The sequence below is a fragment of the Rhamphochromis longiceps genome, linkage group LG7 (genome assembly GCF_057381845.1).
Source record: "Rhamphochromis longiceps isolate RC_006_pf linkage group LG7, R_longiceps_female_GT1.1, whole genome shotgun sequence".
NCBI classification, from domain to species: Eukaryota; Metazoa; Chordata; class Actinopteri; order Cichliformes; family Cichlidae; genus Rhamphochromis; species Rhamphochromis longiceps.
The window spans coordinates 50,186,358-50,199,763 of NC_140563.1; the positions used below are offsets into that span (position 1 = coordinate 50,186,358).

Here is a 13,406-nt window from a genome sequence, read left to right on the forward strand (position 1 = left end):
CGCAATTCATATCCTGATGAGTTTGCCCTCTGGTGCCGGCTGCAGGCCATCTCTCTGGCCCATCCTGTCCCCTCAGACCCAGCAGCAGATTAGGAGCTTGTTGTCTGTTTACCCACACATCTCTGTTGCTGTGCAGATGGAAAGCTGGGGCACTTGGCATCTGCAGCGATGTGTTGTTGACCCCACATGAGGGATAACTCCCCTCCCCTGACAACAGGACATTAACAGAAAGATAACCAATCTCTGAAATGCTTGCTGGCTCCACGAGGGCAAAAAATATGTTAACTAAGCTTCAGAAGCCAGTGTCAGGTAAAGCCACGGCTCCGACCTCAATCAAGCACCAGAACTAATGAATACGATAGTAAGCACTTTTCATGCACAGTCAGGATTCCTCATGGGAAAACAATGTTTGGCTATGCCTATTTAAAGATTTGTCATATGGCAGAGAATAAAAGGCAGTGAGACAGAGGCGAGGAAGGGAGCAGGGGGGAGAGACAGAGCAGCAAAACAGTCTGGCTATTAGGCTGTGTGGACTCTGGTTTAGCATATTTTAGCCGATTAGCTTCAAACTTCATCTAGTTCAACTGTATTGAATCCCTATACATGCTTCAGATGTTCTTGTTTTACGACAGTCTGAAAGTCACCTTAGAAAAACGTTGATCACAACGTGTTTTTTCTTCTTCTTTTAATATTATTTTTGTCAAGGTTACTTTGTCCTTGTTTTCCTTCGTGTTCATCTTTGCTCGTCTACATTGTACATCAGGTTGTCAGCTACCAGAGATAATCAATGTAATACTGTTTTTAGGAGCTCACAATCAATTATTGGATGTTGCAGTGTCCTTGAATGCAACACATTTTTTTTTCTTTAAAGCGAAGTCTGCCCGTGCTCAATATGTTGATGGATCGCCTGTCTTAGGATGATCTTTACAGTTCACCAAATGAATAAGTTAAAACCAGCAGGGAAATTTGGAAAAGCTCTGCAGATGTAGAAATATTCTGACATAAATGTAAAAATGTATATAGTGGTGGAATCATCTTACATAGGATATACATCTTTTGTTTTTGTAACCCAAGTGAAGTCCGTACAAAATCTGGAGTTCGTTTAAGCCTACAGCAGCAGTAGCAGCATAATTGTTTTGCAGACTTGTGATAACTGGCTTGCCACAATCAGTTATAAGTATGCTTTAACTGATTCGGCATTCTTACCATAGCCTGAGTGGTGCGAAGTGGAGCTAATTCAGTTCCCAAATTGACCTTTAAGTCAGGACCCCACAGATTGTCCATACAATCAGAACCACTTAGGTTTCAGTCTGTCTGAAAGTGTCCTGGCTTTACTGATGATGGTCAGGTTTACAGCCACATTAATTGATTTTCGTTAAATGAGCTGTGGAAAAGCTCTACATTGTTGCTCTTTATCTCCCCAAATTTAACCTCAGCAATTTACCCAATCTCCTACCGAGCTGTTCACTCTGGGTAAAATATACTATACCGTATTTTAAACAGAAGAAGGCAGTGGTCATACCACAATGACAAACAGGACAATAGTTGATATGACTAGACCTTTCTATTTTTAGACTGGAAATTTATTCAAAATATGCTGAGAAAAAAGAAACAAACAAAAAACCCCAAACTTAGTAAGAGCTATAATCTGCTGGTCAGAAGATCCTGAGTGAAAGGGACATTCAGGTACTTTCGGCTAAAAAAACAGCTCACAGAAAGAGATTAATCAAACTAAGTCATTCCGATTATTTCACCAGTTTTTACGTCATCCAAGCATGCCAATGTAGTGGCCTTCAGCAGTTCATCAGAGCACTCAGTGGAATGGAAATCTATGGGAGAAGTTTGCTCCCTCCCACAAAATACTTAATCATCTGGTTTATTACAGCTGAACAGCAAAACATAATTGTACTGTTGCTCTGACAAATGCACACAGATGAGGTGCACAACAGCTTAAACTGTGCGGTGCCCAGCAGACCTAGTGATTATTGTGATAAAGATGTAGGTAAGCTTAATTATTGTTTTTCTTATAGCGTGGTATTTGTTTAAGTGTCTATTAAAGTAATAAAGGGTTATATTACTCTACCAGCAGTAAAGTGACCTACTTTGGTGATGGGAGATCAAATAAAGCGCATACTTTTAGAAACAGAGAGGAAACAGGCTGCACACCTGACATGGGGGAAACCACGGCGCCTCAGTTGTTGGATAGACTGATTAGAACAGAAGTGCAGTCAGCTGACACTAAGTCAAAGCTGCCAAATTACAGATGACGAATCAGACGAACACTGTCTTGTAATGTAATAAAGCTTAGTCAAGTTTTGGTGTCTAATTAGGTTTTCATATTAAAAAATCTCCAGTAATTATCAAATTTATTAGACCGACACTCAGATTGAGGCATATGCCATGAGTGCCTTAAATGAACAGTACTAGTAATCACACATATCATTTTGTTAGCTTCTGTAATGGTTCATCAACCAGTAGATGCAGCTATTTATTTGAAATTGTAATATATAATGTTTCACAAAAAAAGATAAAAAAAAAAAAAAGTAGTAAAGCCCTTTATTATTTTTGAGATGCCAAATTACAATCATTTACTTACATCCCTGAACAGGAAAATGAGTTTTGGTGATTCAGTGTTATAACTGATTAATTACAAAAAGAAGTTTAAATATGTACAAAAAATTTTTCCACGTAGTTTGTTATATAGTACAACACTAAATGTTACATTTTGTCAAACGAAGCTAAAAATAATTTATTCAATCTGGTTAAATTAAATTTACTCGACTGGTACTCATTCAGTTTATACCAATTAATAATTCATTAATTAAAGAAATAAACCTTGTTCAAAATAATTGCTTCATGGTTTTTGATGATGAAGAATCTGTACTCAATCTAGGCATAAAAATGTGAATTTTGGCAGATTTCTCAAATATTTTAATATTTTTCTAAGATATATGTGTATTATTTCTTGATTGTATAACAGGTGGTCTAACTATTTTTTTTAACACTGTACATAAAATTACAACAAAATGTAAGACTTACTGAAATTGCTCTGATGTGACCATGTTTGCTATTATCGATCTCTCTCAGTTTAAGCTGGATTTAACCTTTGCTTAGTGCACATATTGAACTAAGCCCATGTTTTACTGTCCCTTTAAATCCCTGCACCTTTCTTGTAAGTGCTTGGGACTATGCAGCAACTCTGCACACCGTAGCATTCATCTCTTGAGCATATAACTTTGCAAGGTGACTTAATGGGGCTTTATGAGAGCTGGTCAGGATTCCTACACTACATTTATCCTACATTCACTTCTTACTCCGCTGCTCCCTAATATCCCTTTGCATAATTACACATGTAATGTGCTTATGGGGGAGGTCGTCCAAGGACTAAAACTGGTGCTTGACGTCACAGTAACCTTTATTGCTCTGTCTCATTACCTCTGTGGCAGTTGTTTAACAGCTCTGTAAATCACAAGCTCTTGGAGTTTATCACAAGTGAAAGAGAGGCACAGGAGGTGCTTCTGTAGGAAATGTTTTCCTATTTTGACTTTCAGCCAGTCAAGTTTCACCTGGGGAGACTCCGTTTTGCTCTTTTTCTTCCTGACCTTGTAAGATGAGATGACAGGTGTTTCAGTTTAATGTGCTGCACCCAAATAAAGATTCACTGCTTATGTTCAGAAAAAAATAAAAATAGATCTAACTTATGTTCCAAAACTAAGACATTGTGACACCTACCTTTCAGTGTCTTTTTTTTTTATTAAGGTTCCAAAAATAAAATCAGAGCGTTCGAAAGGAAAAATCTGCAGATTTCTAAATGTTACTCAAGAAGAGAGCTTCTAAAATGTTGTGTCACCTCTTTGAGGGGGTCGTTGAGTTCACTCAGGATGTTTTCCTCATCAAAGATTTTCCCTTGGTAGCGGTGCTCATAGTAGTCATGGATTTTCTGTCTCATGTCTGCTGGAAGCTTGTGGAAGGACATGTATTGCTCCACTTGCTTATACTAGAAGAGACAAAGAAAAACAGTCATCACTTAACAGCTTAACATGTAAAAAAAAAAAAAATCAGATATCTTAAAGCAGCCCCAGTAAAGTCTTGAGTTTTATATTTATTTGGAAATCGCACCTTTAATAAACAGCAAAGCAACAAAAATGTGGTCTACACAGAGTGCATATTTGTGTCTCTGTATTGAGGACAAGGCGTGCTCTCACACAGTCACAGTGCCATGTCCTGGTTCTGCGTGTGGGGAGGGAGAGGCAGAACAAGAGAGGCAGGTGGTGAAGAAAGTAGGAACGAGTACAGGCCCGGGGCTATGTCAGACCAAGGTAGCAGCAGATTATCTCACCGATGCAGGAAGCCCAGTGCTAATAGGCAACCGAGCTATGCTGCAATGTGAACAAGCGAGGCATACCTAGTATCCAGGAGCATAAGAGGATATTGGGTAATTTTCAAAGAAGAATTCTCCTTTTGACCGCGTTATATATCATCATAGGGTCTTTACCTTATAATATAGAGCATCGTGAGGTGACAGGTGTTGTGATTTATTGCTATCCTCTTTCCTTTCCTGTCTTTGTTTTTTCTTGTTTACATTAAAATGTCATTTTTGAGCACCTTAAACTGCTCAAGTTTCATCATTACAATCAACTTAATTTTCACCTACTATCACATTAATATGCAAATAATGTTAAAATAATAATTTTCAAATAATTTGCATTGGTTTTTGGGTTATTTAATAACTGAGAAGAGAGCTGTCTGCACTTTAAATACAGTTCTGACAAATAAGAATATATTTCAAGTCCTTAGATTTAGCTGGACATACAGTGAATAAATCATTTTGAGATGCTACGAATTATAAAAAGTAGAATTTCTTTTTTAAAAAAGTATAATGGTGTGACATTAAAAAGGAGCGAGGAGGGAGTCTGTACACTTGCCATCTCTGTTTTTCTGGCTAACTAAGATAAAAGATCCCGTTTCTACATCCTGTTTCCAGTAATTAACTAAAAATTAGCAGGAGTGTAACGTCCAGCTGCATTATCCTGCAGGCAAGTACTGACCCACAAGAACACAGAAAAAACTTTGGCTCATTTATTTAGAGTAGTCGGCGAGCACGGCCAAAGCCCCAACACCTGAAAATGAACCTCAACAAAGAGAATAGAGGTGAGAGCCAGCAGCAGCTGCGAGGCTGGTAGGACAGTTCAGTTTGAGAGGCTTTGACCAATGTGACGCAGGCAGCCCCATAAAACGATATTTGTTAGCGAGAGGAGCCACTCGAGTCCCAGTGCCTCCCTCATTGATTTCTCACCCGGCTGCAGAAAGGTGATAAGGGACCAGAGCTTTGTTTGCGGGAAATTGATTTATTTTGAGTTCACACAGCCGAAGTCAGAAGGTGTCTGCAGGGGCTCAACCGGTCCATTTCGACTCGGGTGGTCAGGGTGGGGCACAGAGTAAGGCAATGGGGGCACATTTTAGGCTCGATATGGGGCCTTCAGCTTTAACGTCACATTATCTTTTCATTATGACTAATTTCCATTCTCATATTAATTCAGATGTGTAATTTTATTGGTTAATTACTTTCTAAAGGAGCAATTTAGATAAATGCTGACTACATTCCTCATTATCCCACCTCATCCATTTCTCTCTTTATCCCCCCTCTCTCTCTCACTCTCGTTCTCTCTCTAGAAATAGTCAGGGCCCAGTCAGACTAACACCCACACTGGGATGTGCCACTTGGCAGAACCCACTTCTTTCCTGGCTGATGGCACTCCTGGGGCATTCCTGTGGATCTAATTTAACCCAGGCGCACTGCAATTTGCAAAGTTAAACATCACCCATAAATATATGTTTAGCAGCATTATGTAAAATGATGAAACCTCCTCTGTTGCAGAATGTGTCCTAAGACGTGAAGGACAGTTTAAAGAGGGCAGGCAATTAGTGCAAAGACTTGAAATGCTTCATCCACTTTGTATGTGCTCAACGCTTCTTTTATTGAGCAGGAATTGATCTGATACCCGTCTGTGTCACGCAGAGGACGATGCATTTAATTGCAACCCCATTTGTAGTGCTTGCATGACATAAATGTAATTGCAAGATGCTGTGTTTGACATCTGATGGGTGCACGGTCACAGTATTCCTTTACAGAATCATTTATGTTTCAGAAACTTGTTTTGAAACTATTTAATTATCTTTGCAATATTTCAGAGGAGGGAGGTAGTTACATTAGCTTTGCAATGAACCTCAGACCGAAATATGAAATGTGGGACATCTTGGACATATCTTAAAGAGCAACTCAGCTGCACTGTGGCAGCACCAGGGCTTGACAGCAGACATGTCTCTATATCATACATACTTTAAACCCTCATTTCCTTCCCTCTCCTCCCACTATCTCTGTTTCCTCTCTTCTCTATAGCTTTTGCTTGGTCTGTTTTTTCTTTTCTCCTAGTCTGGATAAAATTAGTTTTTGAGTTTTTGGAAATTAAGTAGAACCTATCAACAACAATCACTTTACTTTCTTACTGCTCATCATGTTCTTGTCATAAACATCCTCCGGCCTCAGATAACTTATAACCTCGCATCCCCATCCATCTCTCCATCCATGTTTCCAACCCTCCAGCTGTGGCAGTGATAGATGTAATGGCTAGAGGCTCAGCACCCTGAACCCATCCCTGCTGCTCTGCAGCCTGCTCCACTGATATGCACAGCCATGCAGCAAATCAGCCCCTGCTGAACCTGGCTCCACACTGGAGCTCCGTTACCATGAACATGGCATTCGCGGCCCCGAAGCTGTCAGTTCGATTCCTGGGGTGACGTTAGAGGGACAGAAAGGGATGTAGATTAAAAATAGTGTGTGATGTACATCTGCTTTGGAGCAACTGAGCTGGAGATGTGCCACTAATTCAAACAGTGACTTGGCACGGCTCGCTTGTTTGCTGAGGGCAACCTGCCGTCATGATTTTTAAAAATTTTTTTGCTATGCTGTGAATATAACTCATAATTATATCTGCATATTAATGATCAGTCAGCATACCATTAATTTTTTTTATTATAGCCCTTTTATTTGCTGTCTTGTTCTTCGAATCTGTTTCATCTGATCTGATTTATGTGTCAAACAACACTTTGTATTGATAATGATAAATGTGCATTTTACTAATTTGTGCGGATTTGTGATAACACTTTTGCAAAGACAATAGAAACTGCAGTTTTAATTTCAAGTTTTAGGTGACATGTAAGATTGCAATGTGGTGCCAAAACGCACCGAGGGGGATGTTCCTCTAGATTGGACTGACCATGAGGACAGCTGGCAAGGTCGGGCCATCACACTTGAATAAACCGACAATGGCTAAATGATTTTATAAGCAAGGTGTAAATTAACGAAGAGGTATTTTAGCACGTCCTGTAATAGCCAAGGTGACTTTACCAATGCTCTGATAAGAATTATGACTACATCTCTGGAAGGATAAATAATGTGTGCTTTGTACCTCTGTCCAGTCGTGCCTCTGTGTGTGCGTTTGTGTGGATATGTTCTGATAAACTCAATAGGGATGTAAGCTGCTGGAGGGCTCGCTTAGTGGATGGATATGATCAACATTCATTGAATTCAGGAAGTCAAAAAGTGTGCTGTTAAACCACATGAAATTTTTTATAGATTATTAAAAGATGAATAATTACATGGCGGGAAAAATCAAAGTAATTGGTAATAATATTTTTAACTTCCTGACCCATTATAACCCATTTTCATAATATAATTTTAAAAAATGATGAAAACTTAAAGGGAAAACATCAGTTTTATTTCTTATATTCTAAATTAATCTGTTTAATTGCTTTCTATTTAAATAATATCTAAATAATTTTTCTGAAATCATAGACAAATACTGAAAAATTGTCTTAAATAACAAACTGAACAACTTGTATATGAAGATTTATTGTCTTTAGTTATTTAATTATTGCCACTTCTGATATCTCTTGACACGGAAAAGTAGCAAATGCTTAAAATAAAAAATATACTGAAATGCAGGAATTAGACTCCATTACTGGGTGAAAAATGGCTTGAAGAATAAACCCTGCATTAAACACTGTTAAAGACTTAATTTCTGAGTAATTGTTTCAGCTCTCACACACACAGCATGTCATAGTAAATAAGAATGTACTAAGACAAGATAATTAGCGCTTTCTGTTAATCGCATTTCAGCTGACTCACTGTCTTTATATCATATTTGGAAAAAAAAACTATTTCCTTTGGGAAGAAAAGGAGTGTCTTACAAAATCAGTGTGACCTGATGTAACTGTTCTTACATCATCCTGTAAGTTAAAGATTAAGTTATCTTAATCCTAAACTTGTTTGTGGATGAAGACATACCATAGAGGACTAATCCCCACGCCCAATAGTGTGGTATGTACAATGCGTTCTGCAGCATAAGCACAGGCAAAGTTTGGGAGTTAAACTCTGCTTCTTGCGTGCAAACACAAAGCGCATCAGTCATGGCTGGGTGTTCTGGGAATTGCCCAGGTCCCACAGCGGGATCACAGATGGTGGCTCAGTTGAAATGCTGGATAATCATCCTCTACGTGAAAAAAAAGAAAGAAGATATAATGATGTAATAGGAACTGAAGGAAAAGGGAAAAATAAAATGTGTCCACTGGCAGCATACAGACAGTGAGGTGGCTGCTTATGTCATAGACCTCATCACCCTGTTGACCTTAAGAGATCTGCTTGGGGGTAGGTAGGAAATCCTCTTTCCTAGTCATCGCTGCGGATATATTTAGATTTATATTGTGGGAGCTCAACCTATTGGTCCACAGTGTAATTGAGGGCTAATTTATTTAAATCCAGCTCCAATGAGCAGGACTTTACAGAGTCACAAAAAAAGAAAAAAATCACATTAATACTTTGAGACCATCTCAGTAGTACTTAGCTTAACTTACCTTTAAACAACAAACCATTAAAGATGTGTACGCATACATCATACCATGTATCATACCCAGTGTTCTTTTAAATCTCAGGAATTTAATATTGTGTGTGCCACTGCAGGACTCTTACCTTCTCTTGGTACTGCCTCCGTGAGGAATCCAGTGATTGGATTAGAGCTGTAGCATGGCCAACAAACATGGCGTAGCACGTGGCTCCTACAATCATACTCAGCATGGTGACCCAAAGGTCAGACATGCTGACGGGTGCCCGGGCACCATAACCGATGCACAGCATGTGGCTCATGGCTTTGAAGAGGGCATAGGAGTACTGCTTACCCCAAGAAACGTTCTGAAAGAACCAGAGGGGAAGAAAAAGGGAAGGAGAGACAGAGGAGGTTTGGGGGGAGTTACTGCCAAGCAAGACAAGGAAGAAAGGCTCCGCGGCAGATAAAAATGGAACAACAGACTTTCCTTTGATGGATCACTAACACTCAGCCAACATAATCTTCATGCTTCTGAACCTTATGGGTTTACTGAATGAATGAACTTTCTACCTTTTTACCTTCTCTCTCTGTTTGCATCTACTTTATTCATTTTACAGATTATCAAAGGGTGAGAAGCGGTTCAGCTTTGCAAAGGTTAAAAAAAACAGCTTCTAAACTATGTATCCAGTATCCAGACTATACGGACAAAAGTACTGGGTCACTTACACATTACACCCAAAGGAGCTGCCCTGCCATAGAAATGCTTCTCATGAAGCTCCTGGTGCACTTTTGTGCTGATGTTAATGCCAGAAGATTAACCCTGCTGTGGTTTCTAAACACTTCCACTTTGCAAAAATACCACGTGCAGTTGGCTGTGGAATTTCTATAAGGGAAGAAATTTCACAAACTGACTTGTTGCGATGGTGGCATCCTGTTTGTATTACCTCACCCAAATTCAGTGACCTCTTTAAATGACTCATTCCTTCACAAATGTGACGGCAGACCGCACTGAATCTACTTGATTTTATACCCCCATGGCAATAGGAGTAAAAACACCTGAAGTCAAAGATTAAGAGATTTGGCCCAGTATTTTTGTCCATATAGTGCAACTTGGGTTCATGGGTCCACTGTTATCCGATAATGTGTCCAGAAGGGTTTTTGAGGAGCCACATAATTCAGACTAAGTAGTTTGGAAAGAACTTGCTTGGTGGATGAAGACTGGTGATAAAAGTTTAAATGCATGGAAGCAGAACTTTAAATGGTCATCGTTAGTTTTAGAAAATATGCTTTAATATCATGCAGGTAACCAGTCTATATGCAGAGCAAAAGATGGACATCAGCTATTGATTGACTGATTAATTGAGTGCTTTCTTTCTTTCTTTAAAACTTGTAAATAAAGAGCCAACCTAACTGGCAGTGTTAGGATAGTCACTGACTATTTCTTTTAAAAGTCTTTTTTTTAGTATGAAATCTTATCAGGAGTCGCTTTCAACAGAGATTTATGCAGAGCCTCTTAAATTTTAGTAATCCACATTATCAGGTAGTAGCACAATGCAAGGACATGGCTTGAAAGGCCTTTCATTTGCATTTCAGATTTCCCTCATTTCTGTTTTTCCTGCTTTTTTTTTTAGTCTCAGCATGTCTAATGTGAAAGTATGCCTTTTCCCTCTGGAGATGGGCAAAATCTCTAGTGGGCAACTAAGCGAGCCCATTGCAGTTACTGCATGTCTGTGAAACTCAGTAATCCACTATCTAGAGACAAATGTGACAGACTGCCTGGTACAAAGCTTGTGCTCACAGACATTTTGCTGACACCCCGAAAAGCTTCACCTCCTGCAAAGATGAAGTGCTGAGGAAGCACTCCATGCAGAATACCTATCACACACAGCAGAACAGCTAGTGATAGAAATAGGAAACTTAGATAGTCTCTTTTTTTCCCCATTTGCCTCAGATCCATGTGTCACATGCCATCATGCCCATTTTGTCCCCTTTGCCATGCCATTGCCTGATCTGCTTGAGTCCACTCAGTTATTCAAGTGGGAATTAGTGAATCCCACTTGAATTTGATGACAGATGCACATTTATAGCAAATCATTAGCCCTGGATGACTCATCAGTTCTTATGTCAACACAGATTAGTTGTTTCTTCCAGAACCGATTACAGGATTTGTTATCAATTACAGCGTGTTCAATTTTTATAACATGATACTCAACAGGATAATCAATAAAATATGGTGTGTGTGTGTGTGTGTGTGTGTGTGTGTGTGTGTGTGTGTGTGTGTGTGTGTGTGTGTGTGTGTGTGTGTGTGTGTGTGTGTGTGTGTGTGTGTGTGTGTGTTAAACCATTGAAATATTACCTTTAGGGTCAAATATTCTATCCATCCATTCATCCATCCATCCATCCACCTAACTCCTTACCCCACTTAGGGATGTAGGAAGCTGGTGCCATCCCAGCTGCGAAAGCTCTGGCAGGTCAGCAGTCCATGACAGGGATCGTGGCTTTCATTGTACTGGAAATATCTGCAGCTAGCATTTCAGCACAAGCACCCGTCCACTGTAGCACACAACACATACACACAATAATGTATTTCCACACAGAGAACAAAGTCACCCAACCATATACCTGGAACTAATGCAGTTTGGGTCCTAGATGTTCTTTCACACGTGTATATTTCACATGGTGGGTGAGTGTTTATTCAGCAACGACAGGCTGTGTTTGTGTTGACATATTTGTATGCATGGAAAAACAGAGGCATGGTTTTGCCAGATGATATCACAAAGTCCGAAATGACTCACTGCACCTTTTGCTGTTTTTCTCTGCATGAATCTGTCGCACAAGTAAACTGCTCCAACAAAGAAATCTCTGCAGAGCTTTGGGCATTAAGGGCCTGGGGACTAACCTCACAGTTTCTGTCTGTTCAACTTCGCTGTCCATCCTTATTTCCCATCAATGTTTGTACATAAACCTCTCCAAAATAGCAGAATTAGCTTTATCATCCTCTTGTTTACATTAATCCGCCTACCTAATCAGATTGAAACAGTGGTCTATCACTTGTAACGCACAATTAATTAGGAGTCAAACAATCATGAATGACCTGTAGACAATTTGTAAAATGAATAAAAATGTTTCTTCATATGAGGCAAACTGACCAGCTGAGCTCACATTTATTATATCACGAGGTATAATAACTGCGAATATTTCCTTCTCCCATGTCCAAAGACATACATTTAGGTCACGAGCAGTTGTCCAAGCATTTCACTACATATCGTACTGTGTATGACTGTGTACGTGACAAATAAAATTTGAATTTGAATTTGAATTTGAATATAATAATGAGCAAATAACTCAGGCAGTCAAACGTGGCATTAAATTTATTCCACAGCTGCTTTGTGGAATATACTGATAACATTGGTAAGTTGGCTCTGACAGTGCAGTGTCAGTGAATCTTTAATAAAAAAAAAAAGAAGCATGGATCACATGACCAACTTTAGTGATTCCTTAAGCCAAATTTTCACTCTTTCTTTATCTTAAACAGACTGATAGAGACTGAATTGTTCAGAAGTAGCTCAGTTCTGAGTTGACATTTCACTGTAACATTAAAGCAGTGGGGATAATAGCTGCGTGCTTGGGGCACTGCAGGTTATGGAGCTTGTTATGAAGGATTATTGTGAGTCCTCCAAATGTGGAACTGATCATCACGATCGTTTCCAGCTGCCCATTGTTACGATTTGACATCTGGGAGACACAGAAGCAAAATATCCAAAGGCGGCTTTACCAGGCAGAGGCAGAGAGAAAATTCTCTCCTAACAAATGGAGCAAAGCCCACAAGTTAGTTCAGGCAGTCAGGCTTTAGCCGAACTGCGTCATACACACTCCTCGTTCTCCTCGTGTCGTACACCAAACACAACCTGCCAATTTGCTGGTCTATCTAAGCTGCAAAATTTCCCATCTTTCCCTCTGACACGTCAGTGCTGCTGCAGCCCTGCATCGCTGTCTGCTGTCTCAACCCCTCCATTACCCCAGCATCCCAGCAACCACCTTGTAAGCTGCCCCCCGTTTCTATACGTGACATATTTACGGGAAGTGATGAGCTCGGATCCCAGACGCCAAACTCTATTATGTTCTGCTGCTGTGATAAATAATATCAAACATGAGCTGTCTCACTGAAGTGATACTGTGGTAATGATGTCTGCAAAGTGGACTTTACAGGAGCTTTTTATCGAACATAACAAAACCAACAGCATCACCGCTTTTCACTTCGCTGTTCTTCACTCACTGCTGTTCCTCAGTGTGATTGCTTAAATTTGCATTTTGACTGCCATCACGGCATGTGAGTCACAGCTCTGGGGCAGTGCGCTATGATTACAGCAGGCACTCATGCTCAGCACCCATTTTTTTGTCTGATTAGGTTGGTCACAAAAGGACAGATACATGCACACTTTTATCTAATGCATAAAGAGTGATGAGAACTAGAAATCTCCAGGGCTGGTTCTGTACAGCCTTCCTTTGGGAAGAGTGAGTCAT

The 13,406-nt window shown here is 39.7% G+C and overlaps 1 protein-coding gene across 1 annotated transcript in view; it reads right to left on the reverse strand.

Annotated features, from left to right (window-relative positions):
* hcn1 (hyperpolarization activated cyclic nucleotide-gated potassium channel 1) overlaps window positions 1-13,406 on the reverse strand; it is a 71,986-nt gene that overhangs the window by 18,223 nt on the left and 40,357 nt on the right. Inside the window, exons 4-5 of the mRNA XM_085414099.1 lie at window positions 9,029-9,247; window positions 3,851-3,997 (exon numbers count right to left, since the gene is read on the reverse strand). Of these exons, the coding sequence (XP_085270225.1) occupies window positions 3,851-3,997; window positions 9,029-9,247 (366 nt within the window). The remainder of the gene's footprint in view (window positions 1-3,850; window positions 3,998-9,028; window positions 9,248-13,406) is intronic.